A 14,477-nucleotide genomic window follows, 5' to 3' on the forward strand; every position below is an offset into this window, starting at 1 on the left:
AAGTCACTATATGCAATATATGGTTGCTGCCTATAAGCAGATTTCACTATGCAGCTTTGATGAGCCAGTTCTCCATACAAATCCTCACTATAAATTCTTCCAGTATACACATTTGAAAAAAAGAAAAAGGTTACTTGCAACTGTAACACATTAAAAGCACTAGTAAGATGGAAGAACAAAAACAGAAGCTCTCAAGTAAGTATCTCTACAATCTTTTTTATAACTTTTAAAGAGACCAATTCAAGTAATGAGATCTCAGTAATTGCCAATTTAGAAGAATATATACGTTGCCAATTCATCTGTGAATGTGTACAGTTCAAGTCCAACGAAGCAAGAATTGATGGTTCTATTTCTCTCCCTACCCTCTTCCTTCATTCAATAACACTGGCTCATTTTTTACCATTGTTTCAAACTCTGTAAATCTGAATCTTCATCTTCTTTAACATCATGTGACTGCATGTGACACATGAACTTACAAGAGGCCATCAGAAAGCAACTAACCGTTTGCCCTTCTGGAAAGACATGCAACTGCCATACACACTAGAAGAGATATTTCAACATGGAGTACCACATAGATGGAAGGCTTGGGAACACACTTAAGTCCACATTATGCAAGGTGTTCAGCAGCCTGATCCCCAGTGGACTGTCACTGAAGTCTAGTGAATTGCTTCTAGTCACAGCCTAAACGTCAGGTTAGTGGTTATCTAAGACAAAGTTATCTGCAGTTGACTTGGTAGAACAAGAAATGGGTTTAAAAAGTCAAAGTGTGCACAAACAAGCACCTGGGAGATAGATATTTTAAGCATGTCTTAAATGGGGCAGTGAAATCCATGCTTATACTAGGAAGGCTAGACTAAAAGAAGAAGAGGGCTTCTGGTGCCTTCGTACTCCTAAGTGAAGAGGTAATTTTGGCAGCTGCAGTTTGAGAAAGGTTAAATACCCTTTTTCACATTACTGTTAAACATGTAGAAAAGGGGTTTTAACTTTTCTTGCCCCTGTGCAATGAACTCCAAATTTCCTCTTCCCTATGAGTAAGAGTCCTGTCCTAGCACCCCAGCTTTTCTCAACAAGGTTTGCAATTGGAACAAAGGTTTGCAATTGGCCTTATGACACTTTACCACATTTACTGCAGCATACTTTTTCATTGCCTATAGTAGCACAAGAAACCCATACTACAAACAATCTGCTAACAGCCCAATTCTATCAAATTTTCCAATGCCAGTGCTGCTGTGCCTATGGGGGAAGCACTGCTTCCTGTGTTGGGGGTGCAGTCACAGAGGCCTCCTTAAGGTTTGGGAACATTTGTTCCCTTACCCATGGGCTGCACTGCGGTTGCACTGGTGTTGGAAAGTTGGATAGGATTGGGCTGTCAGTCTTTAAAAGGGCCACAAGACTGTTGCTGCAAAAACAAGCTAGCACAGCAATTTCTCTAGAAAGAACTACCCCAAGGTACACAATGACTATGCTTGATTCAGGTAATCCTTGTATGTATTTACACCATCTTTCTCTCTTCCCCACTGTTTTGCCCAAGAGGCAAATGACTTGATATGCTGGACAAAAGAACATTTCATATTCACAATTCTAATACACAATGGCTATTTGAAAATACAAAGCCTGAAAACCCATGCAACAGCTTTAAGTCACAGATCAAAAGCAGCAGTCCCACTAATCACAGTAAGGTACCAAATCTGTGTCCAGGTGGCCTTGCCTCATTATCCATTAATTTAAAATCCTGAAAGTGTCAAAATAAGTCAGAATATCTCTACCTGATATCTCTACCAAATATCTCTACCAAAGAGAAATATAAAAATATATGCAGTTTAGATTTCAAATACAGACTCTACACAGATCCTGTCAGCATCGGGTAGACACAAAAGATCCAACTTTCCAAGTCCATCTTTGGTCCTTGTTGTTCAATTCACCTTAACCAATATATACGAAAGGTCATTCATTTTGATACTTACTGCTAGAACAGGGAGATCATCAGGCATCCAACAAGCCACAAGTTGGTGAGCTGCATTCAGCTTTTTGAGGTCTCAAAACTGAACATGCATGAAACATATGAAGCAGCCTTATAATGACAGCCCACTGGGCCATGTACATCAGTACAGGGGTCTCTCACCACTTGGAGATGCCAGAGACTGAACCAGGGATCTTCTGCATGCAAGACAGATGCTCTTACAATGCAATTTCAGCTTGCTTGCTTGCTTTAAAAAAAATTGCTAAATTGACTTTTTTTATGGTTATGTTTCATTTTTTATTATGTATAGTTTTTACAGCATTTATTGATGGTTTTTGTGTTTTTAAAAAGTGATTGTTGGCCATCTTGATTCCTCAGTTGTCCAAGTAGAAAGGTGGGGTATAAAAGCTTCAAAGCAAATGTCTACTCAGAAATAAGCACCAATGAATTTAAACAAGGACTTACTCCCAGGTACACATGTATAGAATTGCGGCCTTAGTTGTGCAGGCCTGCCTTGAAGAACTAGAAATCTAAGCATGTTTAACCTAAAAAGCTTAGCTAGAAACTGCATTCATTTAAAAAGATTAATTTGCTTGAAAAAGTGTCAGTTTTGCCTTTTTCACCTTGTACTAAATGAGTATTGCAAGGAAAGGATTTTCACCTTAAGAGGAAACACAGTGCTTCCTGTTTAACCTCAGATCAACCAAACCTCAACAGAAAAAGATGAATTATGCTATTATAAAGCCCTTCTCTTATTCAAAGGTCATTTAGAATATGACTCACCTTCCCATGTGCATATTTTAAAGAACTCAAGGAAATCTATACAGCAATTTCATGCATGACACTAACACAGCCTTCATCTGCAAGACTGCAACTCCTAGGTTCTCTGTGTTAGTTACCACAGCTCTACCACATCCAGTCACACACTCATGTCTATATCAGTGTGTTATCAAGTCACATTGATTTCAAAAGGCTTTATGGTTGAAAAGCATAATATAAATATTGATAATAATAATTAGTAGAATAGCACACTTAAAGGAGCACCTTGAATCTTGTCTTAAGGCAGGGGCTTGTCTGTTTCCACAGACACCTGGGTTTCAAAAGCTTTTTGCCATGCAGGATAAGGCATGCAAACCAATTTGGTCAGATCTTTTTTAGCCCACCCAATTGCAAATGGTGGCTAGCCAAAAACTGTATACTCGGCATCTGATCAACTTAAGACTTTCATACAAATACACATATTCCTGCCCTGGACAAGTCAATAGTAATTGACATCTAGCACACATTTTTAACAGAGGACAACCCCTCTACATCAAGAATGCTCTCCTTTTAACATGTTTGTATGACAAGACACGAACAGCACAAAAAACTGCTACTTCCATTCCAGCACAGCTGGCCCAACAAACAGGCTCCAGGATGTAGTTCTGCTTTCTGGTAATCTACAAGGCTAACAAAAACAGCCTCTCCCAAAGTTCACCTGCTACACCTTTGGGGGGAAACAATCATCCCAAATACACAAGCATTCCAACACACACATTTACTGGGAAACAAGATCCATTATTTCAATAGCGCTCATACAAGTGTTTTGGGTTGTTGCATCAGAAAAGTCTCAGAGGACAGTGTTTGTCAGAAGCAAGACCTTCTAAGCAGCAAACAGGTTTCAACATAAAACTAAGCTATGTTTCTATTATACATTAATAGCTCTGAAGAAAAAAGAAAAACATTTTACTCGACCATGTTCCTTTCCCCAATTATAGCAGCCTGGACAATGAATACAAAAGGCTCTAAACCCAAACATTTCTGACACACACACCCCTCAAGACTTGACAAAGTCAATATATGGGAAGAGGAGAATGTATGAGCATTTGTCAGTGTAGTTCATGTCATCACACCCCTCTCTCCAGCCTCTTACACACCAAAGGCTCACTTCTCTGCTCCTGTATGCACTGACAAACTAATAATACAATCTTACTCATATCTATTCAGAAGTCAGCCTGACTAGGGCTACAATCCTATCCACACTTAGTAAGCCCTGTTGACTATAATGGGATTGACTTCTGAGTAGACATGCATAGGAGCGGGCTCTTTGTTCAATGGGACTTACCCCCAAGTAAGTGTACATAGGATTGAAGCCTACAAACCTAGCACACTTACCAGGGAGTCAACAACACTGAACATAGTGGGACTTACCTCTGAACAGATGTGCATAAGGTTACACTGTTTAGACTTTGCAATCTTCCTAGAGCCCAATCCTATGCTTGCCTACTCAGAAGTAAGTCCCATTATAGTCAATGGAACTTGGATAGGACTGGACCCTAAGGCTGCATGTCTACACAGTAGTAAGTCCCATTGTGTCCAATGGAGCTTGCTCCCAGGAAAGTGAGTGTAGGACTGCACTCTCAGTCCCACTGAAGGGGGACTCAGTGGGATGTACTGAACAAGTATAGCATTGCTTGGTTTCTTCATTAAGGTCTTTGGACTCGTGTACACTACACAGTAACACTTTTCTCTCACACACACACACCCAACAGCCACCCACAACCTCCCAGGATATTCATTTTCATGTATTACTTCCTCAGTGCTTGTCAGGCGATTCCCCACCCAGCCGGCAGACCATGGAGGGGTTCATCCGGCCTACCCCCGGTCCACGCTGGTGGGAACGCCGCACAACCACCTGCCCTCACCCACCTGCATAGAAGCGGATGAGGCAGCCGGTCTCCGAGTCCATGCCCTCCTCCTGCACCCGCCACAGATCCCGGAAGCCCAGCTGGGAGAGGTAGTCGTTTTGGATCTGCAAGGGCTTCTCGTGCGACTCCAGCCTCCGGGCGGTCTCGCCGTGGAGCTGCACGTACAAGGCCGGAGGCTGCCGCGGAGGGGCGGCTTCCCCCACGAGGGAGGAATCTCCCGCCGCCTTCCCTCCTGCCGGGGACTCCCCTGCAGCGCGCCCCGCCCGGGGTTCCGCAGGGCGCCCCGGAGACAGATCTGCAGGCCGGCGGCGCTGGCTCCTGCCGCCCCCGGCCCCTTCTTCCTCCGGGGGAGCGGGCTCTGCCTCCAAGTCCTCCGAGGACGAGGACGAGCCGCCGCCCCCACTGTAGGGATCCAGCCGGTCGGAGGCGCTCTCCGCGCTGGGGCTGAAGCTCTCGGTGTCGGAGCCCCCCAGGAGGGAAGGGCAGGACAGCGGGGGCCCCGCCAGGTAGAGTTCGGTGGGGGGTGGCGGAGGCGGCAAGACCCGTCCAGGGCTGCAGTCGGCGGGCGAGAGGCTGGCCCGGCCCCCCGACCGGCCGTTCTCCCCGCCACTCAGGGTGAGGCGCCCGGGGCGAGCCGGCTCCCCGCCACCCTTGGGAGTCCCTCGACGGCTGCGCGGCCTCCTCCCGGCCGAGATCGGGGTCAGGCTGCCGGCAAGGGAGGCCGAGACCCCCTCCAAGGGGAGGCTCAGCGACTCTTCTGCCCCCTCGGGGGCGGCTGCCGCGCCTGCCGCCAAACCTTCCTCCTCCTCCTCCTCTTCGCGAGGGAGCCGAGTCTCTCCTGTGGCGGCCGCCGCCGCCGCCACTTTCCCCAGGACCCGGACGGCGCTGCTGCCCCCTCCTCGGTGTCCAAGCTGCAGCAGCCGAGACGCCACCTCGGCCGCGGTGGTCTCCAGGGTGCAAAGCACCGGGCGCAGGTAGCAGCCGCCGCCACCCCGCTGCTGATGGTGGTGGTGGTGGTGGTGGTAGTAGTAGACATGGACGCAGCCCCGCTGGAGGTCCCGCCGTACCCAGTCCCGCTCGGGCGGCTGGAGGGGCTGGAGCTGCCTGGGCGGCTTGGGCAGCAGGAGCAGCGCTTTGCGATCCAGGCTTCGGGTGCCCAGGGAGGCGGCGGCGGCCACCGGAGCCGCTGGGGAGGAGGAGGACGACGACGCTGAGGCGGCGGCCGAGAGGTTCCTCTTGAGCCTCCCCCTCCGCAACAGTAGGGAGTTGGCGCCGGTGGTGCCGCCGCCGGCCGCCGCCTGAGTCCCGTTGGCCGCCAGGGCGAGCGGAGCAGCGCAGCCGGCTTCAGCAGCCGCGGCCCCTCGCTTCCTCCGCCGCTGCTGCCCTCCGGCTCCACCCGTCGCTGCTGTGGCGACGGCGGCTGTTCCTTTGCCGCCTTCCAGTGGGCTGGGTCCGCTGCCGCTGCTTGCAACGCCGGGGGCCGCCTGGCCCGGCCGCTCCCCCTTGCCGACCGTCAGGGCCGGCGCCGCTCCGCTCCCCTGCTGGGGCTGCTGCGCAGGTTCCATTGTGGAACGTTCGGACGCGCCACGTTCCAAGGGGGGAGGGGGCGCCAGGATTATGTAGCCATTGCGAACATTCCGTCGGTGTCTGCGCGCTCCGTCCGCCTCAGCCTCGCTGCCGCTACCGCCCTCGTCGCGAGCGCCATTAGGGACTGAGCAGAGGATCAGGAGCGGCTGCAGCCGCCGCCCCCTCCGTAGGAGGCTCCTGATGAATATTAATCAAGCGAGCCGCGGCCGGCGCTGTGGGGTGGAGCGCGCTCTCTTCACCTCCCCCACCTCGGCAACGCCATTCGGGCGCCTGCTCAATATTCATGAGGGGTGACACCACCCTCGCGAGGTGGGTAAGGGCGGGGCTCCGGTGATAAACAAAACGTGACCATTCGAGCCCGAGAAGAAAAGTGCTGGGGCGGAAGGTTGCGTGACAGGCGCCGCTGGGAATCGTAGTTCTCAGGTTCGCCCCATCCCTCATAAGAAGCTTAGGACGGACTACGTCTCCCATAAGCCACCGCTCCGCCTTTCTGTTGGGCGGGAGCCTCTTTTTCCCTCACTGTTGCTCCATCGCCCTCGCCCTTGCTTCTCTCTGCTGCTGTTAGTTGCCCTTGACCCTTCCCGCGCTTCTCCTCCGTCTGCCCGCCCTCATCCACCACACACAGCCCAATCCTATGCATGTCTACTCAGAAGTAAGTCCCATTACAGTAAATGGGGCTTACTCCCAGGAAAGTGTGGATAGGATTGGGCTGTCCAGCAGTTTCAACACATTTCTACATCAATACCTAGCAGCTGTCAAGCTGCAATCCTAGCCCCACTTACCTAGGAGTAAGCCCCACTGACTATAATGAGGCTTACTTTAGAGTAGACACATGCCTCTCTCTCAGAGGGGGCTGTCAAAGAAGGATTCATCTTTCTTAAGCAAGCATAAACTTCAGTAGACATTCCAGGGCACAATTCTAGGCATGTCTACTCAGAAGTAAGTCCTATAGTGTTCAGTAGGGCTTACTCCCAGGATAGGGTGACCATAATTGTAAAAGAGGACCAGGCACCTCAAAAGTGTAGGACATCCAAGAAGAATGTAGGACGTGAGAAAATAAGAGCTAAGAACACTCTATTGCAGGGGTGCCCAAACCCCGGCCCTGGGGCCACTTGCGGCCCTCAAGGCCTCTCTATGCGGCCCTCGGGCAGCCCCTAGTCTCCAATGAGCCTCTGGCCCTCTGGAGATTTGTTGGAGCCCACACTGGCCTGACGCAACTGCTCTCAGCGTGAGGGCAACTGTTTGGCCTCTTGAGTGAGCTGTGGGATGAGGGCTCCCTCCACTGCTTGTTGTTTCATGTCTGTGATGCAGTAGCAGCAGCAAAGGAAAGGCCAGCCTTGCTTTGTGCAAGGCCTTTTATAGACCTTGAGTTATTGCAAGACCTTCATTCATTCATATAAGTTCATCTTTAATATATTAATTTATGTAAATTTATTCAAATTTGAAATGTAAATTAATTCGGCCCCCAACATGGTGTCAGAGAGATGATGTGGCCCTCCTGCCAAAAACTTTGGACACCCCTGCTCTATTGATTTCATGTGGTTAAACACTAGATTACTTATTGAATTTAAACACTGTATTACATATAATTTATTAATTACAAGAAGGCTATGAGCTGGCTGCAGGGGCCTTCGCACAGGGAAAAGGAGAACATGTAAGTTTTTTTCCAGGGCACAAGGCTAAAAAAAAAAAAAGAGGACATGTCCTGGAAAAAGAGGGTGTCTGGTCACCCTGGGTGTCAGGGATGTCCTGGAAAATAACTTTGAAGCTGTGAGGCAAACTACAGAATCACAGAGGAGGCTTCCATTGTCTCCTCCTGATTCATTGCACTGACATTGCCTCCTTGTACTCAGGGGACATACTCAGAGCAGTCACTCATACAGAAATACAAACAGTGGACCCCTCTGAGGGAAGATTATGCCTATGCATCCGAAATGCAAACCTTTCAGGTGCAAATGGAATAGTGTTGTGTATCTCTAATTCAAAAAACAGCCCAATCCTAAGCCACTTTCCAGAACTGACATAAAGGCAATGCAGCTGTGAAGTAAGGAAAAAACATTCCCTTACTTTGAGGAGGCCTTTGTCACTTTGTGACAAAGTGACACACTCACTTTGTCGTGAGTGCCACCCAAGACTCATTGATACGGTGCTGGAAAGTTGGTTAGGATTTGGGCCAAAGTGTTATCTCAGGTATCAGAGGTATGGGAAATACTGTGTATTCTTGCTTCACTACTGCTTTTTTAATAGCCACAGCAGTGCTGTGAGATTGCTTAAGCTGCCAGAAATGGACTTGCCTCAGGCCATTCTGGGAGTTCCACAATTGTGCAGGGAGTTCAGAAGGAAGGTGATGACTAAGTAATCATCTTAGTCGCTCTCTTTTGCACCTTTTCCATTTCCACTATGTCTTTTTTGAGACGCGGCGACCAGAACTGGACACAATACTCCAGGTGTGGCCTTAACATAGATTTGTACAACGGCATTATAATATTAGCTGTTTTGTTCTCAGTATCTTTTCTAATGATACCAAGCATAGAATTGGCCTTCTTCACTGCCGCCGCACATTGGGTCGACACATTCATCGACCTGTCCACCACCACCCCAAGATCTCTCTCCTGATCTGTCACAGACAGCTCAGAACCCATCAGCCTATATCTAAAGTTTTGATTTTTTGCCCCAATGTGCATGACTTTACACTTACTGACATTGAAGCGCATCTGCCATTTTGCTGCCCATTCTGCCAGTCCAGTCTGGAGAGATCCTTCTGGAGCTCCTCACAATCACTTCTGGTCTTCACCATTTGGAAAAGTTTGGTGTGGTCTGCAAACTTTGCCACCTCACTGCTCAACCCTGTCTCTACAAAATCACAATTAAACAGAAATCACAGTTAAAAGCAAAAAATTTAAAACAAAATATTTAAAAAGTCACGATAGAATCTTAATAACAAATAAACAGTTGAAAGCCAAAAGACAAATTCAACATCCTCTTTTTTTCTCCACTCCGCTACATGTGGAGAAACAGTCTAAAGTGGTAAAGTGGTAAACACTCCAAAAATCTAAAGTGGTAAACAGTCCAAGTTCACCTCACACCAGAATTGGTGGGTTTGGGATGTGTTTGGAAATGGGTTGTCTCTCTTGGTCAGAGATTAGAGACAATTTTACAAGTTAATGATTCCTCACTGCCAGGAAAGTCATGGGGTCAGAGGAGGTCTTGCAAAATGAGAAGGGGGCAAAGATAAGATTCAAGACTAGATTAAGTTGTCTCAGATAACTTCTTTCTTTCTGTCCTGGAGATAAGGTTGTGATGGCCATTTCTTTTGTTTGGCAGGTGACTTAGTCCAGGATGCTTGCCTACTGTTTTGTTAATAGGAGCTAATGTTTGGGCAATAACCAGAAATCTCACTTGAGTGTTAACCATTACAGCATGGAGGAGGTGAACCCCCCCCCCCCCAAGAGGGAGGCAAAACCTAAAGTGAGAGTGAAGGGAAGGGAGCTAGTAGTATGGAACTGAGTGAAGGAGCTGTGGTCCAAGGCCATCTCATGTGGTGCAGGATGCCTCTCTCTGGAGATTTCATGTATACTAGCAAATGCTGCCTGGTGGAACTGCATGTGCTGTTCGCCTCCACTGGTGTACTACTGGTACTTGTATATTTGTAAATATATAATATTCTGTGTAATATTTGTAAAAGCAAATATTACACAGAAGGACACTGTTAGCCTTCAGTGCTCCTTCTTCCCACCATGCAGTTTCTAGAACTCACATGTTCATTTCAGACTCACATTGCCCAGATATTAAAAAAAAAGAAAAGTCAATATTGTGACCCACGCATTACACCTACAATCTAAAGCATGTAGTATATAGGACTGTGGACACAGCAGTATCCTGCCCCCTCAGGCATATTCCAGGTCCTTTCCCTGATTTGTCTGCTTTTGTCTACAAAGGATTGTGTCCAAAACAAGTTGTCATGACTAACAATTGTATGCATACCTGTTCAGAGGTAAGTCAATGAGAGTTACGCCCATTTAAATATATTTAGGGTTATATTCTTGAATTAATAGAACTTAGGTTGCAATCCTATTCACATTTACCTGGGAGTAAGCCTCATTGACTATAATGGAATTTACTTCTGAATAGGCATGCATAGGACTGTGTTGTTAGTTAAGTTGTGACTCATTGCTGGTTTCATTGATTTCAATGGTGCTAAGTCAGGACTAACATTCTGTGAATCCAGCCCATTAGCTTTAGCTCTTTTTTTTACACAGATAGAAGAAAACATGAGCAGAATTTGACCCAGTTGCTCAGTAAGAAGCAACTAATAGCCATATTGATTCTTTCCCTTAATCTGTTCTTACTCCCTGGTGTGCCACTGGCTAGTAAAAATACATGTTTCCTGCTAGCAGAAATCCTTTAACTACTGTACACAGATGTTAATGTGCAACATACACATGGATTAGGGATCTGTACTGCCACAGACTGGAGGTGGGTGTGTGCAACATACAAGAACAAACACATATGCACTGTTTCACAATGTAGCCAATTACATATGCACTGTTTCACAATGTAGCGGATTATTTTATAGAAAATTGCAGTAGTACCTAGTATTCAATCTGAAATGGGGCTGTGGCTGCTTAGCCTTCAGAAATTAAAAGACCAGTTTTCAAGACACACCAGATCACAGGGAAGTTTTTGAAATTAGAGATGGATCAGGCTTCACTTACTACCAGCTTCTCATTTTTTTTTTTAACATGACATTTCTGAATGTTGGATAGTTCTGCATTTCTATGCTATAGTTCCATGAAAACACATGTCCATATTTTCCCCTCAAGGCTATAAGCAACTTTGCCCTATTAAGCAATTGCATCAGCATGATATACTAACAGAACTAAATTGGTAACCCAAATTGGACAGCAAGGAAAGGCCCTACTTGAAGGAAGAGCTGTACCAATATTTAGATTATAAAATATTTAGATAAAACATTCAATGATTTTCAGCCTTTTTCATTTCATGGCACACTGTCGGTTTTCTAACAATTGACAAGGCACATCACATTGACAGCAGAGGCTCATACCCCTCAGTGGCCCTACTAACAAATAACCTTCTCCCAAACTCTTACAGCACACTTGTAGTCCATCCTTGACATGCTGGTGTGACACAGCTCAGTGGTTGAAAATGGCTAATTTAGATTATGAAAGTGCAGGACTTCAGGTTTGATTTACTAGGATTGCATGAACAAAGAAGCACCTTCATTCACATGGTCTGTTTAAATCAAATATGGAAGTCCTGCATTTCCACAACTGAAGGAACTATGTGAGAAGTGCAGTAAGTAGCTGCTTTTCTTTTTCTTTTCTTTTTTTTAATTGTGCAGAGGCAGCAGACCAAAAGTGGCTCTCTGGGTCCCACTCCTGCTGTGTAGGTCCATTTCAGATGTTACTGTAAACCCAAGATTGTAACATGAAAAGCAGCTATGAAGTCTGGATTATATTTGCATGTAAAGTGCTTGATTTCTGATCTCTGGATTACTCAACACTTGATGGCTTGCAGGTATGTGAACAGACTTGATCTGAAAGCACTGAAGTAATAAAAGGTCTATCTGTGGTGTCTGAACTGTGATAGAGTATTCAGGCATATATGTTATCAAGTCAGTGTTTCTCAAACATTCTGAACTCCTATCTTCTTATTTTACTTTCCAGATTTCCAAGTCATCACGAATTATCCCTTCCCCAGATGAATTTGAAGGGTTGTATGTTAGGCTATGTGGGGATAGTAATCCTACATTGGTATTAGAAAAGGAACAGAGCTGGATCTCTCTGACCTCCTCTTAAGGGAATGTATAGGAAAATTTAAGAACAATGAGTAGCTGTTTCTGAATGCCCACAATGGGATGTGGGAATGGTAAGGGTCAGTCACCTCCACAGAATCCAAGGTGGATCAGCCACAATCCAGAGCTCAGGGCCTCAATCTACTCCGCTTTTGGCTGGTCAGAGAAGAAAGCAGTAACTGCTTAGTGAATATGTCCTTCCCTGAAATTTACACGCACGCACCCCTCCAGATGTGTATCCCACACATCTGTGTCCCTGTTCAGATGTGTATCCCACAACTACGCATCTTTATGAACATGCACTTGTGAACTGACTCTGAGTTTCATTGTGAACTGTGCTTTAGGGGAAAAGGTGTTCTTACAATCATAGCAAGAGAAAGTAATGGCCAGAGATGGAATGTGAGCACTGCTTTCACTTAACAGTATCGTGATGTGCGCTATTGAAGGTAATGCAAACATAGAAAAATCAAGAAACATGAACACATTTACGCAGAGTATAAAATGATGTTTACAGTGTTAATGATCAAATAATAAGGTGGGACAAAGTGGATCCAACCCCTTCAGCGATTGTGTTTAGAAAGCCATGGGGGGCAGGAGGTCTGGTCTAGAGGGTAGAGCCTCCGTCTGCCTGAAGGTAACATCCACAAGGTCGCCAGTTTGAGTCCACTGGCACTGTGCGACCTTGGAGCAGCTGACAAGCTGAAGCCGAGCAATTCCATCTGCTCTGAGCATGGGAGGATGGAGGCCAGAATGTGAAGCCAGATCAGAATGAAACACCTTGAATGTAGTCGTTCTTGAAAGAAAGAACCTTCTTTGAAATTGTAAAAATCCCTATTTAATAAGGGATTTAAGAAAGCCTGCCTATGTAAACCGCCTTGAATAAAGTCTTGAATAAAGACCAAGAAAGGCGGTATATAAATACCTGTTGTTGTTGTTGTTATTATTAATACTACTACTACTACTACTACTACTACTACTACTACTACTACAATTGAGGGGTTCAAGGGAGTGGGGGTTGTGGATTTCATTAAGGATCACTCCTTTCTCCCTCCCATAATTCAAGTACTGGCCTGCATCCTGGCTATATCCCTGGTCTTCTCACTTGACCACGATACCAATGATGAATTAGCCAAAATGCCTCTTGAGAGAAGGACACGCTTAGATCTTTTTCAGCTCTTCCCCCAGAGGAAGGCTGTGAATTGTACTGTTCATTGATGGATTAATAACTGCAGCTTCTCCCTGTCGCCGTGTGCTCTTCCTCCTACAGACCATCACTTTGTGAGGCTGCAGGAAAACATTTTGCCAAATGTTTGGTAGAAAATGCTACGTTCTGTCCTAAAGCGAGAGATATTGGCAACAGCTCAGAGACATCATCATTACAGGAAACGGGGGGGGGGGGGGATCTTTTCTCCAATAAGCATTCTAAATATGTTTTCAGTCAGCAAAACATGGCTGACTGCAACACTTAATGCAAGAATTGGCTGCAATTCTGAAGACACTTATGTGAGTTGCACCACTGAAACCATAGACTTTTAAGCTCTGCTGCCAAAGAAAGAAAGAATCCCTTCACTTTTATGCTTTAATTATCAAGGCTGCAAGCTTTAATCAGCAGCTATTCATCTAAAACTTTAACTTATTACCTAACTGATGCCAATTTTAATCAATGGGACCGAGAGTAAAGAGTACATTCGCTTATAATTTGGTTATGTTATGCTGTTACTGTCATAGAAGAGTTAAAAGAAAATATGAAAAAGACAGCATTTCCTTCTAATGGCAAATTATAATCTATCATGTGGTAATCAAACACTCTCGGAAACATACTTAAAACAGATTTGGTTGAAATGCACATTTACTTCAATTTCACGATTAACTGGTTAAGAGGCAGGTGACTCTTGGATTAAAAATTATTTAATCAGGGTCAGCCCTCATAATTATGCTTAGGTTTCCTAAACATGAAATGACTACTCAGATGATGTATATTTTTATGCCTTCCTAGCATGCCAATCTTATTGTCTACATAACAGAGATTGGCCCTAAGAGCAAAACAGTAGCATCCTGGCCAAGGCTAGCTTCTTCTTAAGCTGTTCCTTATTTTGAATTCTGTACTATTACAGATTAGACCCAGTTTACCTAAGGGCATATTTGGATAAATGCAGACTTTTATTTTTCACATTTTTATACCACCCTTTCTCCAAGAAACTCAGGGTGGTGTACACAATTCCTCTTTTTCTTTTGTCCTCACAACAACTCTGTTAGGTTGAGAGAGAAACTTCTCTCAGGAAACCCAGGAAATGTCATGGCTGAGCAGGAATTTGAACCTGGATTTTCCAGGTCTAACTCCAAAACAACTTCTCCTTTTGTCGTCACAACAACCCTGTGAGGTAGGTGAGGCTGAGAGAGAAACTGGTCACCAAGAAAACTTCATGGC

At 45.7% G+C, this 14,477-nt stretch overlaps 1 protein-coding gene and 1 long non-coding RNA gene across 2 annotated transcripts in view; one reads left to right on the top strand and one right to left on the bottom strand.

Annotated features, from left to right (window-relative positions):
- PHLPP1 (PH domain and leucine rich repeat protein phosphatase 1) overlaps nucleotides 1-6,510 on the bottom strand; it is a 189,208-nt gene extending 182,698 nt beyond the window's left edge. Inside the window, exon 1 of the mRNA XM_066625356.1 lies at nucleotides 4,649-6,510. Coding sequence (XP_066481453.1) covers nucleotides 4,649-6,212 — 1,564 coding nt within the window. The 5' untranslated portion in view covers nucleotides 6,213-6,510. The remainder of the gene's footprint in view (nucleotides 1-4,648) is intronic.
- LOC136648996 (uncharacterized) lies at nucleotides 5,004-12,043 on the top strand. The gene is made up of 3 exons (XR_010794359.1): nucleotides 5,004-5,153; nucleotides 11,597-11,772; nucleotides 11,922-12,043. It is a non-coding gene; the product is annotated as an uncharacterized lncRNA (long non-coding RNA).
- Nucleotides 12,044-14,477: the final 2,434 nt, after the last annotated feature.

This window comes from Tiliqua scincoides, chromosome 4 (genome assembly GCF_035046505.1).
Source record: "Tiliqua scincoides isolate rTilSci1 chromosome 4, rTilSci1.hap2, whole genome shotgun sequence".
Lineage (NCBI taxonomy): Eukaryota > Metazoa > Chordata > Lepidosauria > Squamata > Scincidae > Tiliqua > Tiliqua scincoides.